The sequence below is a fragment of the Rhinichthys klamathensis genome, unplaced genomic scaffold (assembly GCF_029890125.1).
Source record: "Rhinichthys klamathensis goyatoka isolate OS25496 unplaced genomic scaffold, OSU_Roscu_1.1 h1tg000133l_1, whole genome shotgun sequence".
NCBI classification, from domain to species: domain Eukaryota; kingdom Metazoa; phylum Chordata; class Actinopteri; order Cypriniformes; family Leuciscidae; genus Rhinichthys; species Rhinichthys klamathensis.
This window is the reverse complement of record NW_026606668.1, coordinates 5,152,747-5,174,116: the sequence shown is the minus strand read 5'-3', so window position 1 is coordinate 5,174,116 and position 21,370 is coordinate 5,152,747. Positions and strand designations below refer to the sequence as shown.

The window sequence follows — 21,370 nt, the reverse complement described above, 5'->3', positions numbered from 1 at the left end:
ATTTCGTTCAGCTGAGCTCGAGGGAAAAGGGAGAGTGTGCACGAGCATTCTGTTCATTTTTTGTGTTTTTCACATAATCCGAGTCGAATTGAACCTCTGAACACATACTAATCCAAATGATAGACTTAGAGCCTAAGAACTGTTATCAATTATTTAAGAAGAATAAAGTCATTAAACATGGTTTAGACTAGAGGATTTGCTTGTGTGTATGAATTTGTCCAGCTGCATTATGGGAATTGTAGTTATGTGTAGTGACGTATGCCGTGACGCCTGAATGTTGTGTCTGTGAGGAAGATGGCGGACTCAGTAGCGGCGGGGCTTGGAGACGAAAATGAGACTGAAAATGAGGACAAGGAGAAGGAGAAACGACTCTTCAGCGGCGTCAAAAAGACAGAGAAGCAAGCCGCTGCGTCAGACGTTACAGAAACTCTGGGGTTTTACGAGAGGAAGGCGAAATGCAAAGAGAGAAAGAGCAATGTGTCAGGTAAGAGTGACAGACAGCGGGTCTGTGCGCTAAACACACATTTGTTTTCAACCTAGTGAGCTGTCTACATACTAGACTGTATGTGTAGGCATCATAACCTCGTCACAAATATCTAGATAAGCAATGTTTGATTTAAACGTTACAACGCGCCAAAATACTGTGTAGGTAGGAAGCTAGGCATTTTTTGAACCTACCACACACAACAGCCACAATGCATTGCATTTAACGTTATCTAACGTTACTGTCTGCAGCATTATCAGTCACCAAAGTTTTTTTTTACCTTTAACAAGATCAGATAGTTCGACATCCATTAGTTTATTTAAGGTACCGCAATTACCAGTGTGGTTCATGTGACACATTCAGCCGCTTGCATAATGGGACTAACTTAACTTTAGAAGCACAAGGATCAAGAAAGCTGATCAGGTGTGAAGATGTAAAGACCTGATGTTATAGATCTGTTTACACGAGGTTGCTTAGGAACAGTAACTCTTAATATTAACATTGTGCAATGCAGCAATTAACGTTAGTGGTAACATGCATAATCAAAATTACAACATAACGTTGATTCATCATTCATATTCATACTTGAATGCACATGAATCTCTGATATGTTAATAGGTTTATTAATTGAAGTTATTATGAAGCAAGATTTCTGCAGGAAATTTAAAAGTCTCACTTTATGTTAGGTACAATGTATTGTTTTCATGTTGTATTGCAGAACACTTTTGCTGCTATTGAGGTGGGATACGGGTAAGGTAAGGGACAGGTTTGGTGGTATGGTAAGGTTTTGGTGGGTTAAGGTGTAAGGGAAGGGTCAACAGTGTAATAGATGTAACTACAGAAATAAGTACAAATACAATACAAATACATGCAGGTATTTTGCAGGTATAAACCCTGAGTTGGAACAGAACGCAGGAAGCCAAAGTTAATCCAAACAAACCCATCAACCTTTTAAATGGATGGAATATATGAAACCGAGGGCATCTTTTCTGTGCTTTTCTTTAAGAAAGCTTTTAGATGTTGTGTCATGAGCTCAGATAGCAAAATGGATGAGGTGTTTGTTGGATGATAAATTTACTCATTTTATCATGTAACTTAGTTATAAGACACTTACACACAGATGAGAATCTGGTATCTCTCTGGCTCTCTCTCGATCTTTCTCTCCACTCTGTTTGTTTTCCCATTCACTGTGTTCATCCTCAAGTTTATCCTTCTCTATTACCGTTAAAAATAGAAAGTACTATGTGTGTTGGCAACAGAACACATTTGCAATGTGTGCTGTTCAACTCAGGACGCTTTCTTGCCCTTATCACAACACGTTTGGCCTTAGGTCAACATAAACATGCACTAAAAACAGTCCAGGACTTTCTGTTCCACTTAAATTGAACTTTTATGTCACTGATCTGCTCTGCTGTAGATCACGTGTGTGTTAACAGAGAATCACCATCACACAGCAACTGTGTCAACAATGTTCCTGATCAAATCACTAAACCTTTACTGCTGCTGTGATATGAAAACATAATACAAAGAAAAGTTGCTTATTGTGGCTTTGTTTGAAGACGGCTTAAATTTACTATTTAAGTCTGTGTATGATTCCGGATGAATTGAGAATCACATTTTTCTCTATTTTTGTTTAAAATAGAGATCATGATTCTCCCCTTATTCTGAATAGACAGCTTAACAAAATAACATGTAATTTACTAGACGTTCTGACAAAATGTGATTTGGAGCATTCTATAAAAAAAATATAAAAAAAATAATTTTAAAAAAGTTTGAATGAATGATTCACTGACTCGCTTAAGACTTCACTTGTTTTATTACTGGATGAATCAGCGTTTTTGAACAAATCTCTTAAATGAATGATTCAATGACAAGTACATTTGTTAACAGTCACTTGTCACCACCTACTGGTGTAACAATGTAATCGATACAATCTTGTAAAGTTAAGTTACTTTCAAAAGGTGATTTACTCTTTTTTTTTTTTTTTTTTTTTTCGCTACCATAGACATCAGTGTTTATATCCGGACTATCAACTTTTATCCGAGTACTTCTGTGACAATTTGAATATTTAAAGGCACACTGGAACTTTTCAACCTTTATAATATATTACCAAACCCCATTGAGATGGTACATCGACTTAAAATAGGTTGAATGACACGTCTGCCGAAGCCTGAAGGTGTCTGTATCGCTTTTACTAGCACTATGTAACTTCGGGTTTCGGGTAGGAACCCGAGCACAAAAAGAACTACAAAATTCGACCGCTTTACGGCATACGTCACTTCCCCCACCACCCCAACTTCCTCAAATTCTAGCGTGAGAGCTCAACTCGCGTTTGATTGCTGGCGTCTGTATGTTGTCGTCGTGGCTGAATCAACAGCTACTCGGAAGAAAGCAAAGATTTTGTCAGAGGAGACCAAAAAAAGAAAAAGGGAGAGTGATAAACTAAAAGCAAGGACGAGAATAAACATTGGTCAAGCGTTCCCTCGCTGGCGTGCGATAAAGGAGGATGAGGGATTCCCGACCGATGCTGACCTGGCCGTCATGCTTTTGGACTAGTAAGTTAAATATATTGCTTGCACAATATCTCTATTTTTTCAAATTTGTTCTCTGCCTGGCCATGTTACTGATTCTATATTGTCCTCCATTTAATTTAATGTAACAAGGAATACTAGTAGAGTAAGTTAGCGAATTATCAATCTGGTAGCTAAATGTTAGTACAAATATAAATTTTATAAATATTGGGAAAGGTTTGCATTCAGCAGACATTTTATCCTCCGATTTTGAAACAAAACAGGGCTGCAACTTAACAACTAGCTACAGGCTTTGTTTAATTTGTATGCAATTCATCTGGTAGCAGACACGGGAGGTTGACCGGTTGACTGTTTGTTGACTTTTGCGACAATGCTGCGGCGCTTGTGGCCTCTAGGGGCACTAGACGTGAAAATTACAGGTCAAGCGCACCCTAGTGGCCAGAAATTCCACAGTGTGCCTTTAACACAGAAATAATTATACTGTATGGTTAAAAAGACAGTGAAGCTGTTTCATACCTACACTTGACCACTGCTCTCTCTAGATCAACAGCAGTGACAACGCAGAGCTGAATGTCTGCTGTGATCGTACTCGTCAAAGGTTTAATAGACATGGCTGAATCGTTGTCATTTAGGGATAAGACTGCATGGGTGTTTTAATCGAGATCACGATCTTTTAACGATTTAATCGTGCAGCTCCACATATGGAAAATCTAGGATTTAAATTTTAAGAGTTTTTAAAAATGTAAAACAAAGAATCATTATGCACAAAAATGAATACGCTGCATAATACTCGAAGGGCTAATTGGTTATTTTTTGCATCCGACTTTTTGTTTTGTTTTGTTGTTTTAACCTTTCAGCATTATTACAGGTTGTTAAAAACAATTGTCATTAAAAACACTGAATTATTTTGCTGTTGCAATGCAAACAACATCAGTGCTATATAAGACCCACAATCCACAACTCACAAAGTTTTAAAGAAATAATGTATTTGCAAATAAAATTGTAAAATAAATTATGACATTCATTTTAATTAGTAAATGATCTAAAATCCTAAATTGGTAAACAAAATCCTATATCGGAAAACTAAATTCTAAAATCATAACGGCATTTTCACGAGTGGACTATTTTTTTGTAATGGTAGATATTTGAGAGAGATGGAGAGAGGTTTATGCTGGCGCACTTGTTTATGCATCCTCCTTTCACACACACAGGAACATTTTGAGCTTCCATCCTCTACTACACTCTACTGTATAGTGCTAAATGAGTAAAATGGTTTCATTGTGCTGGATGCATGTGACTACACATTCATGTGTGTGTTTATTTGTATGTCTGTGTGCAGATCTCTCTCTGGTGAGGTTTATTAGTGCTGAGTTGACTAGAGGATATTTTCTGGAACACAATGAGGCCAAATACACCGAGCGGAGAGAGAAGGTTTACACCTGCCTGCGTATTCCAAAAGAACTGGAGAAGGTACCAAACACGGCACAAAATTACACAATCCATACTCAATGAAATAACTATTCAGTACAATATCATTCATCACACTGTGCGTTGTTTTATTTATCTGCCAAACAAAGGAATTAAAGCCATAATGATATATATAATGATATAATATTATTAATGTTAAAATATGTTCCTAACACTCCCCTCATCTGAAAACAGATGTGTCCCAAACTCACTCCCTTGGTGGTTGTTGTGTCATGTTCATGGCTTCCCAGTGTAAACATGTACGGGTTTTTTTTATGGGTAGAAAACAAATAAATGGCTTAATTAAATTAAAAATGTATTATTACATTTATTATTTACTCTCGTCTTATTTATAAAAATAGTTAATTATAAATGTAATGTATTTTTTAAATTGTTTATTAAAACATAATAATGTATTATTTTATTCATTTTATAAATATATTTTTATTATAAAAAAGAATGTATTTTCTAAATTTATACATAAATATAAAAATAAATGGTAATACTTTACAATAGGGTTTCATTGGTTAACATTAGTTAACTACATTAGTTAACATGAACTAATAATGAACTGCACTTCTACAGCATTTATTAATCTTATAAATTGTATTTGTTAATGCACTGTGAAGTAACATGAACAAACAATCAACAGCTGTATTTTTTATTAACTAACATTTACTAAGTTTAACAAATGTATTGTTCATGGTTAGTTAAAGTTAACAAATTAAACCTTATTGTAAAGTGTTACCAAATAAATATTTTAAACATTCAAGAAATAGTTTTTTCAAATTGAAGGAACGGATCAGTCATGTGACATTTTTGTCAAACCTGACATGAAGCATCTAAAGGTCTGTTCTTTACACAAAGCTATCAAATAGCTACAAGAATATTTGCAATAAGCGCACAAGTTTTATCTACGACTTTTATGAAATTAATGGTGCGTTTTTGACATTTTGGAGTTTGACAGACTGAGCCTTTGAACTAAGTGATACCACATCCAGGACTATCACTGATCTCTCTCTCTCTCTCTCTCTCTCTCTCTCTCTCTCTCTCTCTCTCTCTCTCTCTCTCTCTCTCTCTCTCTCTCTCTCTCTCTCTCTCTCTCTGTAGCTGATGATCTTTGGGTTTTTCCTGTGTCTGGATGTGTTTCTGTACGTGTTCACCCTGCTGCCCCTCAGAGTGCTTCTGGCTCTGATCAGACTGCTGACACTGCCCTGCTGTGGCCTCAGGTAATACACACACTGTACTCAGGATATGCTCTGAGCAATGTTCCCAAAAGTAGGACTGTAATATGATTCTGATAAACCAACAGGTTGAAACATCTGAGCTCTCTACTTTTTTCTTTCACAGTGTTATTACAGACACACACACCTACACACACTTAAACCCAAAATGATTGTGCATGTATTCTTCTGCCTGCAGAGCTAGTATATGTCCCTACTGCAAAAAGAGCAGGTATTCAGAAAAAAATGACTGCAGCTGCTTTAAGCACACACACCCGTGCTGGTATGATTGCAGCGGCTGTGTTCAAACACTGATTCATACACACACTCTCTTTCTCACACTCGCTTCCGTTGCCATAGCTGTCTAATTTTGCACTGTTGTGCTTTGATTTCACACTGGAATACTAAAATCATCTGGGATCATTCTCAGAATGGCCATGTTGTTCTTTCTGTCGTTAGGGTGTACTTGCATGATCAGTCACAGGATGGCAGTGTGATCGCAGTAAACAAGCAAACTGATAAAGGAGAAACAAAGGATTAATGCAATATATTAATGTAATATGTTATTATTAGGTTTGTAAAATGCATCTGATAATGGAAATTCAGTAAGTTGCATTCAGTGCATGTATTACGTACAATTAATTTCTTAAAATATATTTGTCCGAAGCCAATTATGTGTAAAGGAATGCAGATTCTATTTACAGTAAATGTAAATAGTTGTACATACTGTTAGCACCCCAGTGTAAATTCTAACAATGTGCGTTTTGTCTAGTAACAAACTTTTATAATAGTATATCAATATGCATTGCCGTTTGAGGTTTTGGGGATTTTTTTTAATGTCATTGAAAGATGTCTCTTATGTTCACCAACGATGCATTTATTTGATCAAAAATACAGTTATTTAAAATAACAGTTTTCTATTTGAATATATTTTAAAATGTCATTTTTCCTGTGATTGCAAAGCTGTATTTTCAGCAGGCATTACTCTTGGTCTTACTTACTTCAGTGTCACGTGATCCTTCGGAAATCTTGCTGATTTGGTGCTCAAGATTTTTTTTTTTATTATTGTCAGTGTTGTATTTATTCATAGTTTCATACTTTTGTGGAAACCATGACAATAGAAAGTTTAAAAGAACAGCATTTAAAATAGAAACCTTTTGTAACATTATTAATTAATTTACTGTCCTTTTTGATCAGTTTAAAGTGTCCTGGTTGAATAAAAGAATTCATTTGTTTGAAAACCAAAACTCTTACTAACCCCAAACATTTGAACGGTAGTCTATGTACTATTATAATGCTGTAATATTAACAATTTTTTAAGAGCTCAGGTCATTTACACAAAAAATGCTGTACCTGCCTGGTACTTTGACATCATCAAATTTGTATTTTGCCAATTATTGATTGCATACCTGTTCTATGTGCCAGTGCAGGTGCCGTTTACATCTGTAGCAAATAGTCACTTCAAATACAATTCTTGAGCAAGTAAAAGTAAAACTTCTTATATTGTTCTTGTCAGTAATCCACTTCAGTGGATTCCTATTTCCTACCATTAGGGTTTCTAATTACATTTTGTGATTTAAGCATATTTATGTAAATAATTATGAGTCACACTGAAACTATCAGTCATGAATTGTGACAAGTTTCATATTTAAAGGGATAGTTCACCCAAAAATCTTTTAGTTCACCCAAGTCATTATTTACTCACCCTCAATTTGTTCCATACCTGTATGAATTTCTTTCTTCTCCTGAACACAAAAGAAGATATTTTGAAGAATGTCGGTAGCAGTTGATGTACCCCATTGACTTCCATAGTAGGAAAAAAAAAAATAGTGTTAAAAAATATTTTCTTTTGTTTTCAGCAGAAGAGAGAAATTCATACAGGTTTGAAACAACTTGAGGATGAGTAAATGATGACAGAATTTAAATTGGGGAGAACTATCCCTTTAATGATGCATTGGGTCATTTAGTAAAACTCATAATGGGATTTTTGTTACAGCAAATATTTACATTCTGTTCATATTTAAATTAACAGAATGTTAATTTAAATATTTAAATATTCTGTTAATATTTAAAAAACAGCAAATATTTACATTCTGTTAATATTTAAATTATAGTTAAAGTAGCTCAGTTTAAAGTGAAAATGAATAAATGTACTAATTTAATGGAAAAATATATATATATTGGCATTTTAGCCTTTTATTAGGATAGGATAAAAATACTAAATATTTTAATGCTATGTTTTAGAATAAATGTTTTATAACAGCTTTATTTGATGTTTTTGGGGTACGTTTACACTGATCTTTCCCCAGCACAAGTAATGTGTTGTAAAATCTTTAGCATGACGCATGCACCACTGAGAGTGTGACTCGTGATCACTAACCCAGTGGCTGTGTGTGTGTGGAAGATCTTGCCAACAGAAGAACTGCTTTGTGATTATAATCAGCTACTCTTCCATTGCGTAATTCCAGATGTCTATGGATCCAATTTAACCAGGAAATGTTTTGTCTTGTCTATGCGTGTGTGTGTGTGTGCAGTGGATCTCGTATCTTGCAGCCCGCTCAGGTGTGTGATGTTCTGAAGGGTTTTATCATGGTTCTGTGTTATTTCATGATGCATTATGTGGATTATTCCATGATGTACCACCTGATCCGGGGTCAGTCTGTCATAAAACTCTACATCATCTACAACATGCTAGAGGTACAGTATCACAACACTCATTTGTTACTAATATATTTACAGTAGTAGGTGAATTGACACACTGTGTTTCTCCTCTAGGTGGCAGATCGCTTGTTTTCGTCTTTCGGTCAGGATATTTTGGATGCTTTGTACTGGACTGCCACTGAACCAAAAGAAAGAAAGAGAGCTCATATAGGAGTCATCCCACATTTCTTCATGGCTGTTCTCTACGTCTGTATCCTTCACACCAGCTTTGTTTTAAATGTCACATAGTCATATTTGGATATAATGACAATTTTATAAAGATTTTAATAAATGCTCAAACTCTGCTGTTTAATATATAGTGTGTAATAGTAAAATTAATTGTAAAAATTAATACAAAAATACAGAACTAACAAGTTAGTAATTACAACTACAGTTTCAAGTTCTGTACGAAATATATTTGAAGTCCCCCTGTAAAAAAAATTCATATAGCTTGAATGTAACTCTACACCCTTGCCTCATTTAGTATACGTGATTCTATGAATATGCAAATTAGCCTCCACTCACTCACACCAGCTCAGTGATCGACTCGTTGATGATCACACCTTGACGTGATTGGTTACAAGGTAGTTTGTGACGTCATAAACACCAGCGATTTTAAACCCCGTCTTTGGTTCACTGCAGTTTTAAGGAGAAAATACTCAGCAATGGTGTTGACTTATGAATTTACACATGGTTTGTCTTAAAGCATATTAAAAACACCACATAGGGATATCCACAACATTAAAAGCTTGATTTTCACCACAGGGTGACTTTAACTACACTGAAACTGCTCTGTTGTATTTTTATGAATTTTTATGGTATAATGTAAATCAAGTTTTGTGTCACAGTTGTCATATTGCAATCTGTTATAAGTTTCCTTAATTAATAATGCAGTTCTACATGCCATTCTAATTATGGTTCAGGCCACCACACTGAACGTGGCTTTCAATTCACATAACAAGTCACTGCTCACCATCATGATGTCTAATAATGTGAGTGCGTGCACAGCTAGTTTGTTAAATTAAATACACTACAAATGACTTTAGTCTCTACATTTGTCTCTGTATATTACATTATACAGCAGCACATGCTTTCACACCTTCTTTTGTAGGTTTTATATTAATGTATGTTTTTCTTTATGTAGTTTGTTGAGATCAAAGGAAGTGTATTCAAGAAGTTTGAGAAAAACAACCTCTTCCAGATGTCCAATAGTGGTAGGTCCATGTAAATAAACTCTTCTCAAAATGTCACTCATGAATTGTCTCAGTGTTCCTATCTGTCTTTCTCATTACAGACATTAAAGAAAGATTTACAAACTACACACTCTTACTAATCGTCTGTCTCAGAAACATGGAGCAGTTCTCCTGGAATCCAGGTATCCAGTTATCAACTGACACATCCCAGAATTTGTGTATATTCAACATTGATGTGTGTATTAATCATTGATTATTGCTCATAGATCACCTATGGGTGTTGTTTCCTGATGTTTGTATGGTAATCGCCTCAGAGATTGCAGTGGACGTTGTCAAACATGCCTTCATCACCAAGTTTAATGACATCACAGCAGATGTGAGTTTAAATTATTGTTGCACTGTATACCAGGCTTAGGGCGTTTTCACACCTGAAAGTCCGCACCAAGGTCCGAACCAAAGTTCACGGTTTGATACATTTTATACTTTCAGAAAGTTTTGGTTTATTTTCACACTGCAATTATGCGAGCGCACTAAAGAACTTTACGTGACATACTTGCGTCCTGTCGTCATCATCTATGTGGGCTGCATCTTGACATTGATTGGTTTTGTAAGTGGACGTGCGTCTGACGTATGCGTGTTGTCAATTCGGCGGGTAACTTTGACAACATGAATGAACAGACACATATCGTTGCAATTATATTGTTATTTGTATGGCATAATTACCTGCAGCACCAACTATACACAAGGCTAGTTCAAATTCGCCAAATGAACGTCCTCGTCGTGCGAACATTTTATCGTCGCCGGCAGGAAAGGAGGAGAAGACTGCAAGTTGACTTCTTATGTTATCAGTCCATACTTCAATTAAAAACCTCGTCTCCTCCTCTCCCCATGTGCTACCACGGCTCATTTTTCCTGCCACCTTCGGCTATGCGGGAACCACCGTGACTTCCTGTAAAAGGTCTGAAAGTCCGAACCATACAGAAATGCTTTCACACTAGAAACGAATCAAACATTTGTTCAGTTTGATCCGGACCGAGACTACCTCTTTTCGTCTGACCAAATTTCATCTGTTTGGTCCGGACCGTGGTCCGGGGTAGGTTTCACACCTGTAATTTTGATTCGGACCAAACTGAAAAGTCGGAAAGTCCGGATCAAACAAGGTTGGTGTGAAAGGGCCCTAAAAATACTGGCAGCGCCAAAGTATTCCTTAGATGGTAATCATAAAATATATTATATGTTAGACATATTACAAATACATATATAAACATAAAAAAAACATATATTAATAAAATATGCTGATGTTCTTGTTATCCTGGCAAAAGATTAAAAGGTTAATTAATTTGGCATTAGTGAAATATAAAATTTTAATATTTCTTACCAAAATAACAAATATATAATCATCTTGTGTTGTATAGTTAATATTCAAATATAATAATAATAATAATAATAATTATGTAATTTTGTAATGTTAAATACAAATAAATAATATAATATTTAATAACTAACCCGAAAAGCAATACATACCACTTTCTGTCAGAGCTAAAAGATTTGCATTCGTACAACATGAGTAGGCCTAGTATCATCATACTAATTGATATCATGATACTTCTGCTGGTATCATGTTGTTGTGGTTGTGATTAAAGGGATCATTTTCAATTTTGCCTAAATTCTGCCGTTAAGATTTTGAGAATACAGTAGTTTACCGTAAATATGAAACACTATAGGTAGATTATATGAACATTGGATCATCTACAAATGAACTAGTCACTTGAAAACAGTAGGTCTTAGTGCAAAGAGAAGGTTTTTTTGAGCGTGACCTAACGCTACTGAAATGACAATACACTAAAACATGTATCCATGTATAACTTTTATCTAGAAGAAAATCAGAACATGAGAACTGTGACATGACCTAATTAAGTCAAAGGGTTTCCTTATGCACATATTCTAGACTGTTCCTTTTTGTCTAAAAAACAAAAACCTCTGTCTCAGTCAAGAAGAAGCCTTTACAAAGAGATACAGGTTTCCTTTGGGGGTGTGTCTGAAAATCAGCACCGCTCTCAGTGTCTTGGGTAACCCTGACAGATCCACTGACCCAAATCTATCAGCACACACAGAGCTCAGCGTCTGTCCAGTGTAGAGCCCCTCTGCTGTTGAGATACTCATCAAATGAAGGATCAGTGACACTACAAACTAAACTGTCCCTAAACAAGTGTCTGAAAGAGGAAAAATAGAAGGAACATATGAAGAAAATAGGGGTTAAGCAGTCAAAATACAATGTGGGGCGGGTGGGGGGGGGGGGGGGGGGGGGGGGTGGGGGTGATATGTAATGACAGAAAGAGGAGTGTAGTTACTGGCAGGGATTAGAGACAGATCTGCTTAGTTTAGGCAGGAAGATTAGTGTCACAGCACACACGTGCACACTTTTCTCTCTCCTGTACTGTATTTTTCCTAGAGGTGGACACTAGCCAAAAAAAACAAGTTGGGATAATTTCCAGTCGTTTTACCATATATTCAATATACATCTTAATGTTTATGTTTTTTTTATTAAATGGCTCAAATTGATTTTTTTTTTATCAGAACCAGCATTTCAGCCAAACTAAAGTTTTTGATCAAAAGTGACATTTACAATGTTACAAAAAAACTCTATTTTAAATAAATGCTGTTTTTTCTAATAAAACTAATTGTTTCACAATTTCCACAAAAATATTGAGCAGCACAACTGTTTTCAACATTTTTGATAATGAGAATTGTTTCTTGAGCACCAGATCAGCACATTAGATTGAAAATTCAGCTTATAAATAAATAACATTTTAAAACGTATTAAACGTGAATGAACCCTTTGGTTCTCGTATGTCAAGCAAGCATGCTTGAGCTTCCGTTTACCACAACTGATGTGTGTGTTGATGAATGTTTATACTAACATTGGTAAACTAACCCTTTAAAGAATCCTTCAAAAGACTCTTGAACTCCTGAGTTATTTGATGGAATCATTCTAATGTGACTTTTTAGTTTACTGATTTTATATTTGACTCAGTTACTGAATCGCAAATCATAATTCCTTGTAACTCTGTGTGTGTGTGCGCGCGCATGTTTGTGCAGGTCTACAGTGAATACAGAGCGAGCTTGGCCTTTGATCTGGTCAGCAGCAGACAGAAAAATGTAAGTGCATTTATCACATCAGAGACCCTTTTTAAGCAAGACTGTAATCTTCCGAACGTTTACCCAAGTGTATGTCAAATTATGTATCAAAGATGATCGATTATTTTAATTGAAAGGAATGACTTAATTTTTTTCAGTGGCTTGTCTCCTCCTGATCACATTGAAGGGCATTTCGTCCAGCTTTATTAATCAGATACTGAAATATGTGTGTTTTCCAGGCATACACAGACTACAGTGACAGTGTGTCCAGGAGGATGGGCTTCATTCCTCTTCCTCTTGCTTTACTGGTAACCTGCCTCGTCTTTATTTCATCACAATACCAAATCTATCACACAGTACAATGTAAAAGCAAGAACATAAATCCTTACAATGTTTGCATTCATTTACAATTTGTCATTTTGTTGCACAGCTCTTGTTAATATAACTTATTGTGTTGTTTTTATCACTTAAAGTGACTCTTGTAGACTGCACTGCATTCACTTACACAAGCTGTATTTGTCAATACTTTTAAAGCCATTAACAGGGAAGGTACTGTGATGTGTAGTAACTGTTATCAGTTATACTCATGTAGTATGTGATTGACAGTTGATCCGGGTGGTGACCAGTTCTGTGAAGATCCAGGGATCTCTGTCCATTGTATGTGTCGTGCTCTTCTACCTGGGGTATGAGTTCACATTATTTGTAACACTTCAAAATTAGTTTTTTTAATCAATTATATTTGAATAATTTATAATAATGTTTAATAATTACACTATAACAAGCTCACCTTTAAATAAAGTGTAAACTAATATTTCACAATATTACTGTATTTTTGATTAAATAAATGCAGGGTCACACTTTAGTTTAGGGTCCAATTCTCACTGTTAAAAAACTATTAACTGTGACTTTTGCCTCGATAAACTCCTAATTATTGCGTATTATGCTAATATTTAGTAAGGTAGTTAAGTGTAGGTATTGGATAGGATTAAGGGATGTAGAATATGATCATGCAGAATAAGGCAGGGTTAGGGTTAAGTACTAATAAACAGCCAATATCCTAGTAATATGCATGCTAATAAGCAACTAGATATAGCAATAGTGAAAATTGGACCCTAAAGGATTTTGTTTCTTTTCAAAAACTCGTACTGATCGATCGCACACTTTTGAACAGTAATGTATATAATCCAAATGTTGCATTGAGTCTGTGTGTTTCTGTGCGTTTATTCAGAATGATCACTCTGAAGGTGCTGAACAGTATATTGTTATTGGGGAAATCCTGTATGTATGTGAAAGAGGCAAATATGGAGGAGAAGCTGTTTCAAAATCCCCCCTCTGCAACTCCCAGCAGAGTTTCCAGCAGAGCAAACCGGACCAAACACACACGAGAACCACCAGGTAACACAAGAAACCTTGAAAACAGAGAGAAAATAGTTTGAAAGTCTTATAAAGGTTTTGTTCTCTCTGACTAATTGTGTCCACACCCCCTCTGAAGGTGAACCAGCGGAAGAGGCGTCTGCATCAGTCACCACTCAACCCACCCAAAGGGATGAATGCCCCGCCCCTCAGCTCCCCACCAGCGAATCAGATCAGTTCCTCACAACACCAGATGAATCAGAAGATAAAAGCCTTATTCAGGACGATACTGAGCTTATACACAGGGCGCCCAAAAAAGACTTGCTGGAGATTGACCGCTTTACTATCTGCGGTAACCGTATCGACTGACATCAACACGCACCCTCAAGTTTGATGCCAGTTATGCACTGAAAGGCCCGCCAGCTTGATTCGTTTGACATTTGAACTTGAGCTCGTTGGAATGGGACAGCGAGAAACTGCAGGATATTTATTAATAAATGATGCACCTAATTTATTTAAGACTTAAACAAACTCATTCACATCATAGCAACACACACACACACACACACACACACACACACACACACACACACACACACACACACACACACACAGTTTTACCCATTTGGAATCCACCCAGTGAAGTTTCAAAGCTTTCAAGAGGTTCACCAACACCTTTGGACGGCGGGGGAGATCTTGGTCCAATGGTCACTGTGCTCTCCTTTCATAGAGGATGCCCATGAAGAAAAAGAGAGAAAGGGATGGATTATATTCTAAAATTAGATTCCATTTGGTAGGATTAAAAAAACCATGAAAATTTGATCTGCAGTGCTCCAAAACAAATGACAAAACTGGGTATAAAACTTCTTGTTCAGTTCTCTTCTTCATCCATGATTTCTGTATTTGGAAGTGTCCCTTCAAATCTACAATCTTAATTTCCATCTAAAGACTTTTTAGTTTGACAAATCCCCATGGTCATTGGCAGTCAATACCGAAGTGTAGTTTTGTAATTGCAGATGTGTTATGCAGGTTTTCTTTGTGTCTTTGAGTGAAAGCAGGAAGCAGGCTAAAATACCTTTTCACATTTGTATTTATTTTTATTTTTAAGACCGTTCTTTGAGTTTGAAGACAGGGTTTCCAAAGACGAAAAAAAAAGTTTTACATCGTTTCAAGTAAGGACCATTTAAAGGGCCATTACGAGTATGTGATACTGTGCTAAAACGCATGTTTGTGATATGCCGATTGATTTACATCGTAGAATGAGTTTGCATCTGAATGAAAGGATCGTAGATTAATGCAAGATAGTCGCATGGAAACAAAACTGAGTAGCTGGGACTAGCATAATGTGATTTGCCAGCTAAAATGAAGGAATGTAATATTTTCAAATTTCGGGATGGAAAGTCTGTATCTTACTGTACCAAGAGCAGCAGATTTAATGAACATCATACATTGGTGCTGATTTTGGGAGCAGATGCTAAATAGTCAATTAACAACATTCCAAAAGTCAGAATCTTGACCAACGCAAAGTTAAATATTGAACCTTTTGCTAATATCTTGAGAGTATTTGGAAGAAAAAAAATGCCTCTGTTGGTCCCTAATGTATTTACATATCTATGAGCATCAGAAGCCAGTAATGTAAGCGAATAAGTCAAAGTTTCAATTTCTAAACCAGTGACAAGTGCCCATGATCAGAAACAATGCATGTATAGTGCTTAAAGGGATAGTTCACTTTGAAATAAATTTTTGGTATGTTTTAGCTTACCTCAAGGGCATCCAAGATGTAGGTGTCTTTGTTTCCGCAGTAGTTTCAATTTTGATATTTTTAGGTCAAACCGTTCTTGTCTGTCAGTCATATAATGCAGGTCTATGGTCACCACCTCAAAGAGCATGCACAGAGAAGTCCAAATTAAACATGATTTAATGACTCGTAAATGTAAGTACACATTGATGGCCTAAGACACGAAACGAGCAGTTTGTGTGAGAAAACGAATAGTATTTATATCGTTTTTACCTCTTGTAACCACAGCCACGTCCAAGTGATCTGAGGGCGCGGGCGCTTCGGTCTGCGCAAGCGGCGGAAGTGATCTCTCGCGCGTGTACGTCACTCATTGTTTACACAGAGATTTCGGAAGTGTTACCTTTCACTGTGAAGATCTAAACATATTTAGATATACAGGAAATCGCAATGGAAGACGATTTCGCTATATCAACAGACAACGCTGAGGTTTTTTTCCGCAACCGCGCGAGAGATCACTTCCGGCGCTTTCCGCCGCTTGCGCAGACCGGAGCGCCCGCGCCCTCAGATCACTTGGACGTGGCTGTGGTTACAAGAGGTAAAAACGATATAAATACTGTTCGTTTTCTCACACAAACTGCTCGTTTCGTGTCTTAGGCCATCAATGTGTACTTACATTTACGAGTCATTAAATCATGTTTAATTTGGACTTATCTGTGCATGCTCTTACATCTTGGATGCCCTTGAGGTAAGCTAAAACATACCAAAAATTAATTTCAAAGTGAACTACCCCTTTAAAGAACTTATTGGAGTGCATTATTATCACAGAGAATAATGTTTCTCATACATTTACTTTGCATAACAGACCACACTGTCTTAAAACATTTTTTTTTTTTCATGTTCTCTTTCATAATCATATCTCCTAGTAGTACTGGAGGTCAGAATTTAAGTTGACTTTTTTTTATTGAATTAGAAATTTGTATTACTTGTATTACAAATGTGTGGCTGTAATTGCTTTGCTTTGTAATATGGTGGCATTCAGTCTGACAATTCACACTCAAGTCAGCATGTCAACAGTCATCATATAAGTCTGTCATATTATGTTAGGTGCTCTGTTTCATTTAGGAAATGTATTAAGCTGAAAATATCAAATATGCCAAGGAATCATTTACTCTCCGTTATCGAACTAACGCAAACACTTTTCAAAACATTTTCAGAAGCATTCACTTGACTTTAACTGCCAAAATGATATCAAAGAGCATTTCTCTTTTCTTTTTTTTTACATTTGAAACACTGATGTTAGAAATACTTTTTCTTATTTTTTAAAAGAGAGACCACTATAAGCAACGTTTGGTTTTGTTGTGCTTTTCAATGTAATTACCTGTGCATTAACCCCATGGGTTAAATCACCTTTTGAAATAAGATTGAAGTTTGACTGGATCAGTAATCAAAAGGATGGTTTTGCTTGACTGAACCTTTGTAATACATACTCATATTCATTTATTTGGAAATACTGAAAAAGACAACCATCCAAGTTCTTTCCACACTGCTGGACTTCACTACTGTTTTCTCGCTGATCAATATCAGTTTGTTGTTTTATGTGTGTTTATGTACCCATATTGGCTTCAGCATAAGTTTCTTGCAAACTTGTGTTTCCTGTAGAAACTGAAAATAACGACGATGTCACATCCCCTGAATGGGATGTTTCAGAGACTGATTCGGGGGGAGAAATCAGGGCGTTGTGTTAATTAAAGTTTTGTTGTTTTCTACCTTTGTGGTTAGTCGTTTTTAAAAGTGTTTGTTTAGCATGGAGCCCTAATGGACACTTTCATAAGACACTGAAATAACACTGTAGACACTGTAACACTGATAAGGTTACAATGCTCATATATCTCATAATGTTTACATATACTGTATACATTTATATAATATATATATACACTATATTAGCCAAAAGTATTGGGACACCCCTCCAAATCATTGAATTCAGATGTTCCAATCACTTCCATGGCCACAGTTGTATAAAATCAAGCACCTAGGCATTGCAGAATGCTACAAACATTTGTGAAAGAATGGGTCACTCTCAGGAGCTCAGTGAATTCAAGCGTGGCACCGTGATAGGTTGCCACCTGTGCAAATAAGTCCATTTTGAGAAATTTCCTCGATACTAAATATTCCACGGCCAACTGTTAGTGGTATTATAACAAAATGGAAGCAATTGAACAACAGCAGCTCAGCCACGAAGTGGTAGGCCACGTAAAATCACAGAGCAGGGTCAGCGCATGCTGAGGCACACAGTGCGCAGAAGTCGCCAACTTTCTGCAGAGTCAATAGCTACAGACCTCCAAACTTCGTGTGGCTTTCAGATTAGCTCAAGAACAGTGTGTAGAGAGCTTCGTGGAATGGGTTTCCATGGCCGAGCAGCTGCATCCAAGCCTTACATGACCAAGTGCAATGCAAAGCGTCGGATGCAGTGGTGTAAAGCTCTCCGCCACTTGACTCTAGAGCAGTGGGGACGTGTTCTCTGGAGTGACGAATCACGCTTCTCTGTCTGGCAATCCGATGGACGAGTCTGGGTTTGGCGGTTGACAGGAGAACGGTACTTGCCTGACTGCATTGTGCCAAGTGTAAAGTTTGGTGTACGGAGGATTATGTTGTGGGGTTGTTCTTCTGCTGTTGGGCTTGGCCCCTTAGTTTCAGTGAAAGGAACTCTTAATGCTTCAGCATAACAAGACATTTTGGACAATTTCATGCTCCCAACTTTGTGGGAACAGTTTGGGGATGGCCCCTTCCTGTTCCAACATGACCACACACCAGTGCACAAACCAAGGTCCATAAAGACATGGATGAGCGAGTTTGGTGTGGAGGAACTTGACTGGCCTGACCTCAACCCAACAGAACACCTTTAAGACGAATTAGAGTGGAGACTTTGAGCCAGGCCTTCTCGTCCAACATCAGTGCCTGACCTCATAAATGCGCTTCTAGAAGAATGGTCAAAAATTCCCATAAACACACTCCTAAACCTTCTGGAAAGCCTTCCCAGAAGAGTTGAAGCTGTTATAGCTGCAAAGGGGGGGCCAACTCCATATTAAACCCTACGGATTAAGAATGGGATGTCATTAAAGTTCATGTGCATGTAAAGGCAGACGTCCCAAAACTGATGACAATATAGTATATGTATATATTTCTTTTTTTATGTAGAAATGTAATCCCTTGCATGCTCCACAAAAGCTAAATCACTCAAACTCAAAGGTACATACACTATTTTAATAGTGTCTATTTGCACAGCCACTCATACCAACAGACTGCTTTCTCATCAAAGCTTTAGTTATAAATCCACTGACACCTGGAGCTGTACAACCAACTTAATATTCACTCGAACACTTTTCACTGTATGTCTTCTAAGCAATGGCATTTTTAATACTATTGAATATTCTTCTTCTGTCAACTGAATATTCAAAGGTTAAATTTGTGCAGGAGCCATGATCCTAACAGCCACTAGATCTGTCCATCACATTCTGTCTTGAGTGGCGGCAAAAGCGAGAGGTGATAGTTGTCAAGGACTGGATTAAATCCAACCTATCCGACCCCAAGCCAAAAATAATCACCTAAAGATTATGTAACGCTAAACTGATCTGTGCTAAAACCATAGAGATCTGAACACTAAACCGATTGAGATTTTGTCTTGGAATGTGTGTAAAATTAGATCACAGAATAAATGAATGCCACTATGAGGTAAGTCTATTTAAAACTGGATTAGAAATCTCCAATACTTAGGCTGTACAAAATCTTAAAAAATACAGTGCATCGTTTTAAATATATTTTACATTTTGTATATCTTATATAACAATGTTTCTTCAGATATGTAAAAATCACTCTTATTTATTTATATTACATGTACACCTCTTCAGCACATTGCATTATCCCTTATGTTAATATTTTTTTCTTTCTCAACTTAACTGTTTTTATGCATTTTTATATTTTATTCTTTCATTTTTAATCATAAAATGATATTTGTATCCAGGTTTAAATTAGATTCTGACTTGTGGACAATAACATTTTGAGAGACTCGTCTCAGGGTATGATGCATAGGCCTATTAAATATTAAAATAAGTTGTTTTTTTTAAGTATCAAATTTGATAAGAGATATTGTTTAAAGGCAACAAAACAGTTGTATTTATGGATGAAGAATATGTCCTATTTACACTTGATCAAAGCTCTCTTTTCCTCTGTCATTTGTGTGTGTGTGTTGTGTCTGTGTGTGTGTGTGTAGGTTTAGTGTAAGGGGATAGAATAAACAGTTTGTACAGTATAAAAATCATTATGTTTATTGAATTAATGTCCCAATAAAACATGAAAACACAAAAACATGTGTTTGTGTCTGTCTGTCTTTCTCTCACTCTGTTCTGTTTGTTGGTATTCATGTCCATGCACACACAACCGCACAGAGGCTTTTCAGCTGTTTCAAATGTAGCAGTGGGACATTTCAGGGAAGAGGACCGTAAGCTAGTGTTTTGGCAGAGTCTGGAGTTGCTGCTTTTCAACTCATTTGACTTTCTGACTATATGTAAAGTGAGTAGGGCCATGCATTTATGTGAAATAAACGGCTCTGAGGATGTTATTAAAACAGTCATCGTAATGCTTTGACTGTAAAGCATGAAGAATCAGACTATAAAAAAATAGTCTGATAACCACAGTAGGTCTAACAAATTACAATTGTTCTCAGTCGCTTTGTTACTTTTCTCGAATTATCCTTAATATTTGCAAACCAGTAAGTTCATTTATTGAAACAATTCACACAAACAGAACCACACAATGGACTACCTTCAAAAGCCTGTAACTTGCTCAAAATCCTTAGCAGTTCATCTCTCAAAAGTAAGTATTCATATCAATGAACATATCAGTGCCATTAAGATGACAAGTTCTTGTGTCATTGTTCACAAACAAGATGACAAAAAAAGCCACACATTCAATAACAGTGTACTCTGTCAGTATTTTCAGATGTAAACCATGGCTAAGATTTTGATGAGAATGATTGAAAATGCACAAGAATGCACTTTTTCTAAAGGGCATATATCAATTTTAACGGCACAAATTGACACATTACTGTAAATGGGATATTGATTGCAAGAGACTGAAAAGGATTCACAGTTACACTGTGGTCTGTCAACAAATAAGTACAATGTTCTTGTGATATAAAGTAGCCTATGTATAGGCCTTATATGGGCTATGTGTGTTTGTGTGGTATAATAGCCTGTATAAAGTGTATAAACTATAGGCTACTGTAAAATGCAAGTATAATATACTAAGTGTAAAAGCATTACAGTGCATGCTGAAATGAATGAATGAATGAATGAATGGTTTTGTGATCTTCTGTTATTTTTAACCCTCTGTGCCATATGGTTCATTTATTGACAGTAGGCTATTGTCTGTAAAGTTGTTGGGCCGTTTTTTGAGAGAAGACACTGTAGTTGCTACAAACTACTTTGACTTTGCTTGACTCACCTAGACATGGTTTCCCTCTAAAGCCATCTCCAGTGCGCGTG

General features: G+C 36.4%; 1 protein-coding gene across 1 annotated transcript; it reads left to right on the top strand.

Moving 5' to 3' along the window:
* Positions 1 to 260: 260 nt before the first annotated feature.
* Positions 261 to 14,669, top strand: tapt1b (transmembrane anterior posterior transformation 1b). Its single transcript, XM_056256947.1, has 14 exons — positions 261 to 484; positions 4,355 to 4,485; positions 5,593 to 5,711; positions 8,240 to 8,402; positions 8,481 to 8,616; positions 9,300 to 9,397; positions 9,550 to 9,619; positions 9,700 to 9,780; positions 9,865 to 9,974; positions 12,698 to 12,757; positions 12,976 to 13,044; positions 13,343 to 13,419; positions 13,965 to 14,131; positions 14,229 to 14,669. Exons 1-14 carry the CDS (start codon positions 295 to 297, stop codon positions 14,456 to 14,458), a joined length of 1,701 nt encoding a protein of 566 aa, XP_056112922.1. The 5' UTR covers positions 261 to 294; the 3' UTR covers positions 14,459 to 14,669.
* The last annotated feature ends 6,701 nt before the right edge of the window (positions 14,670 to 21,370 follow it).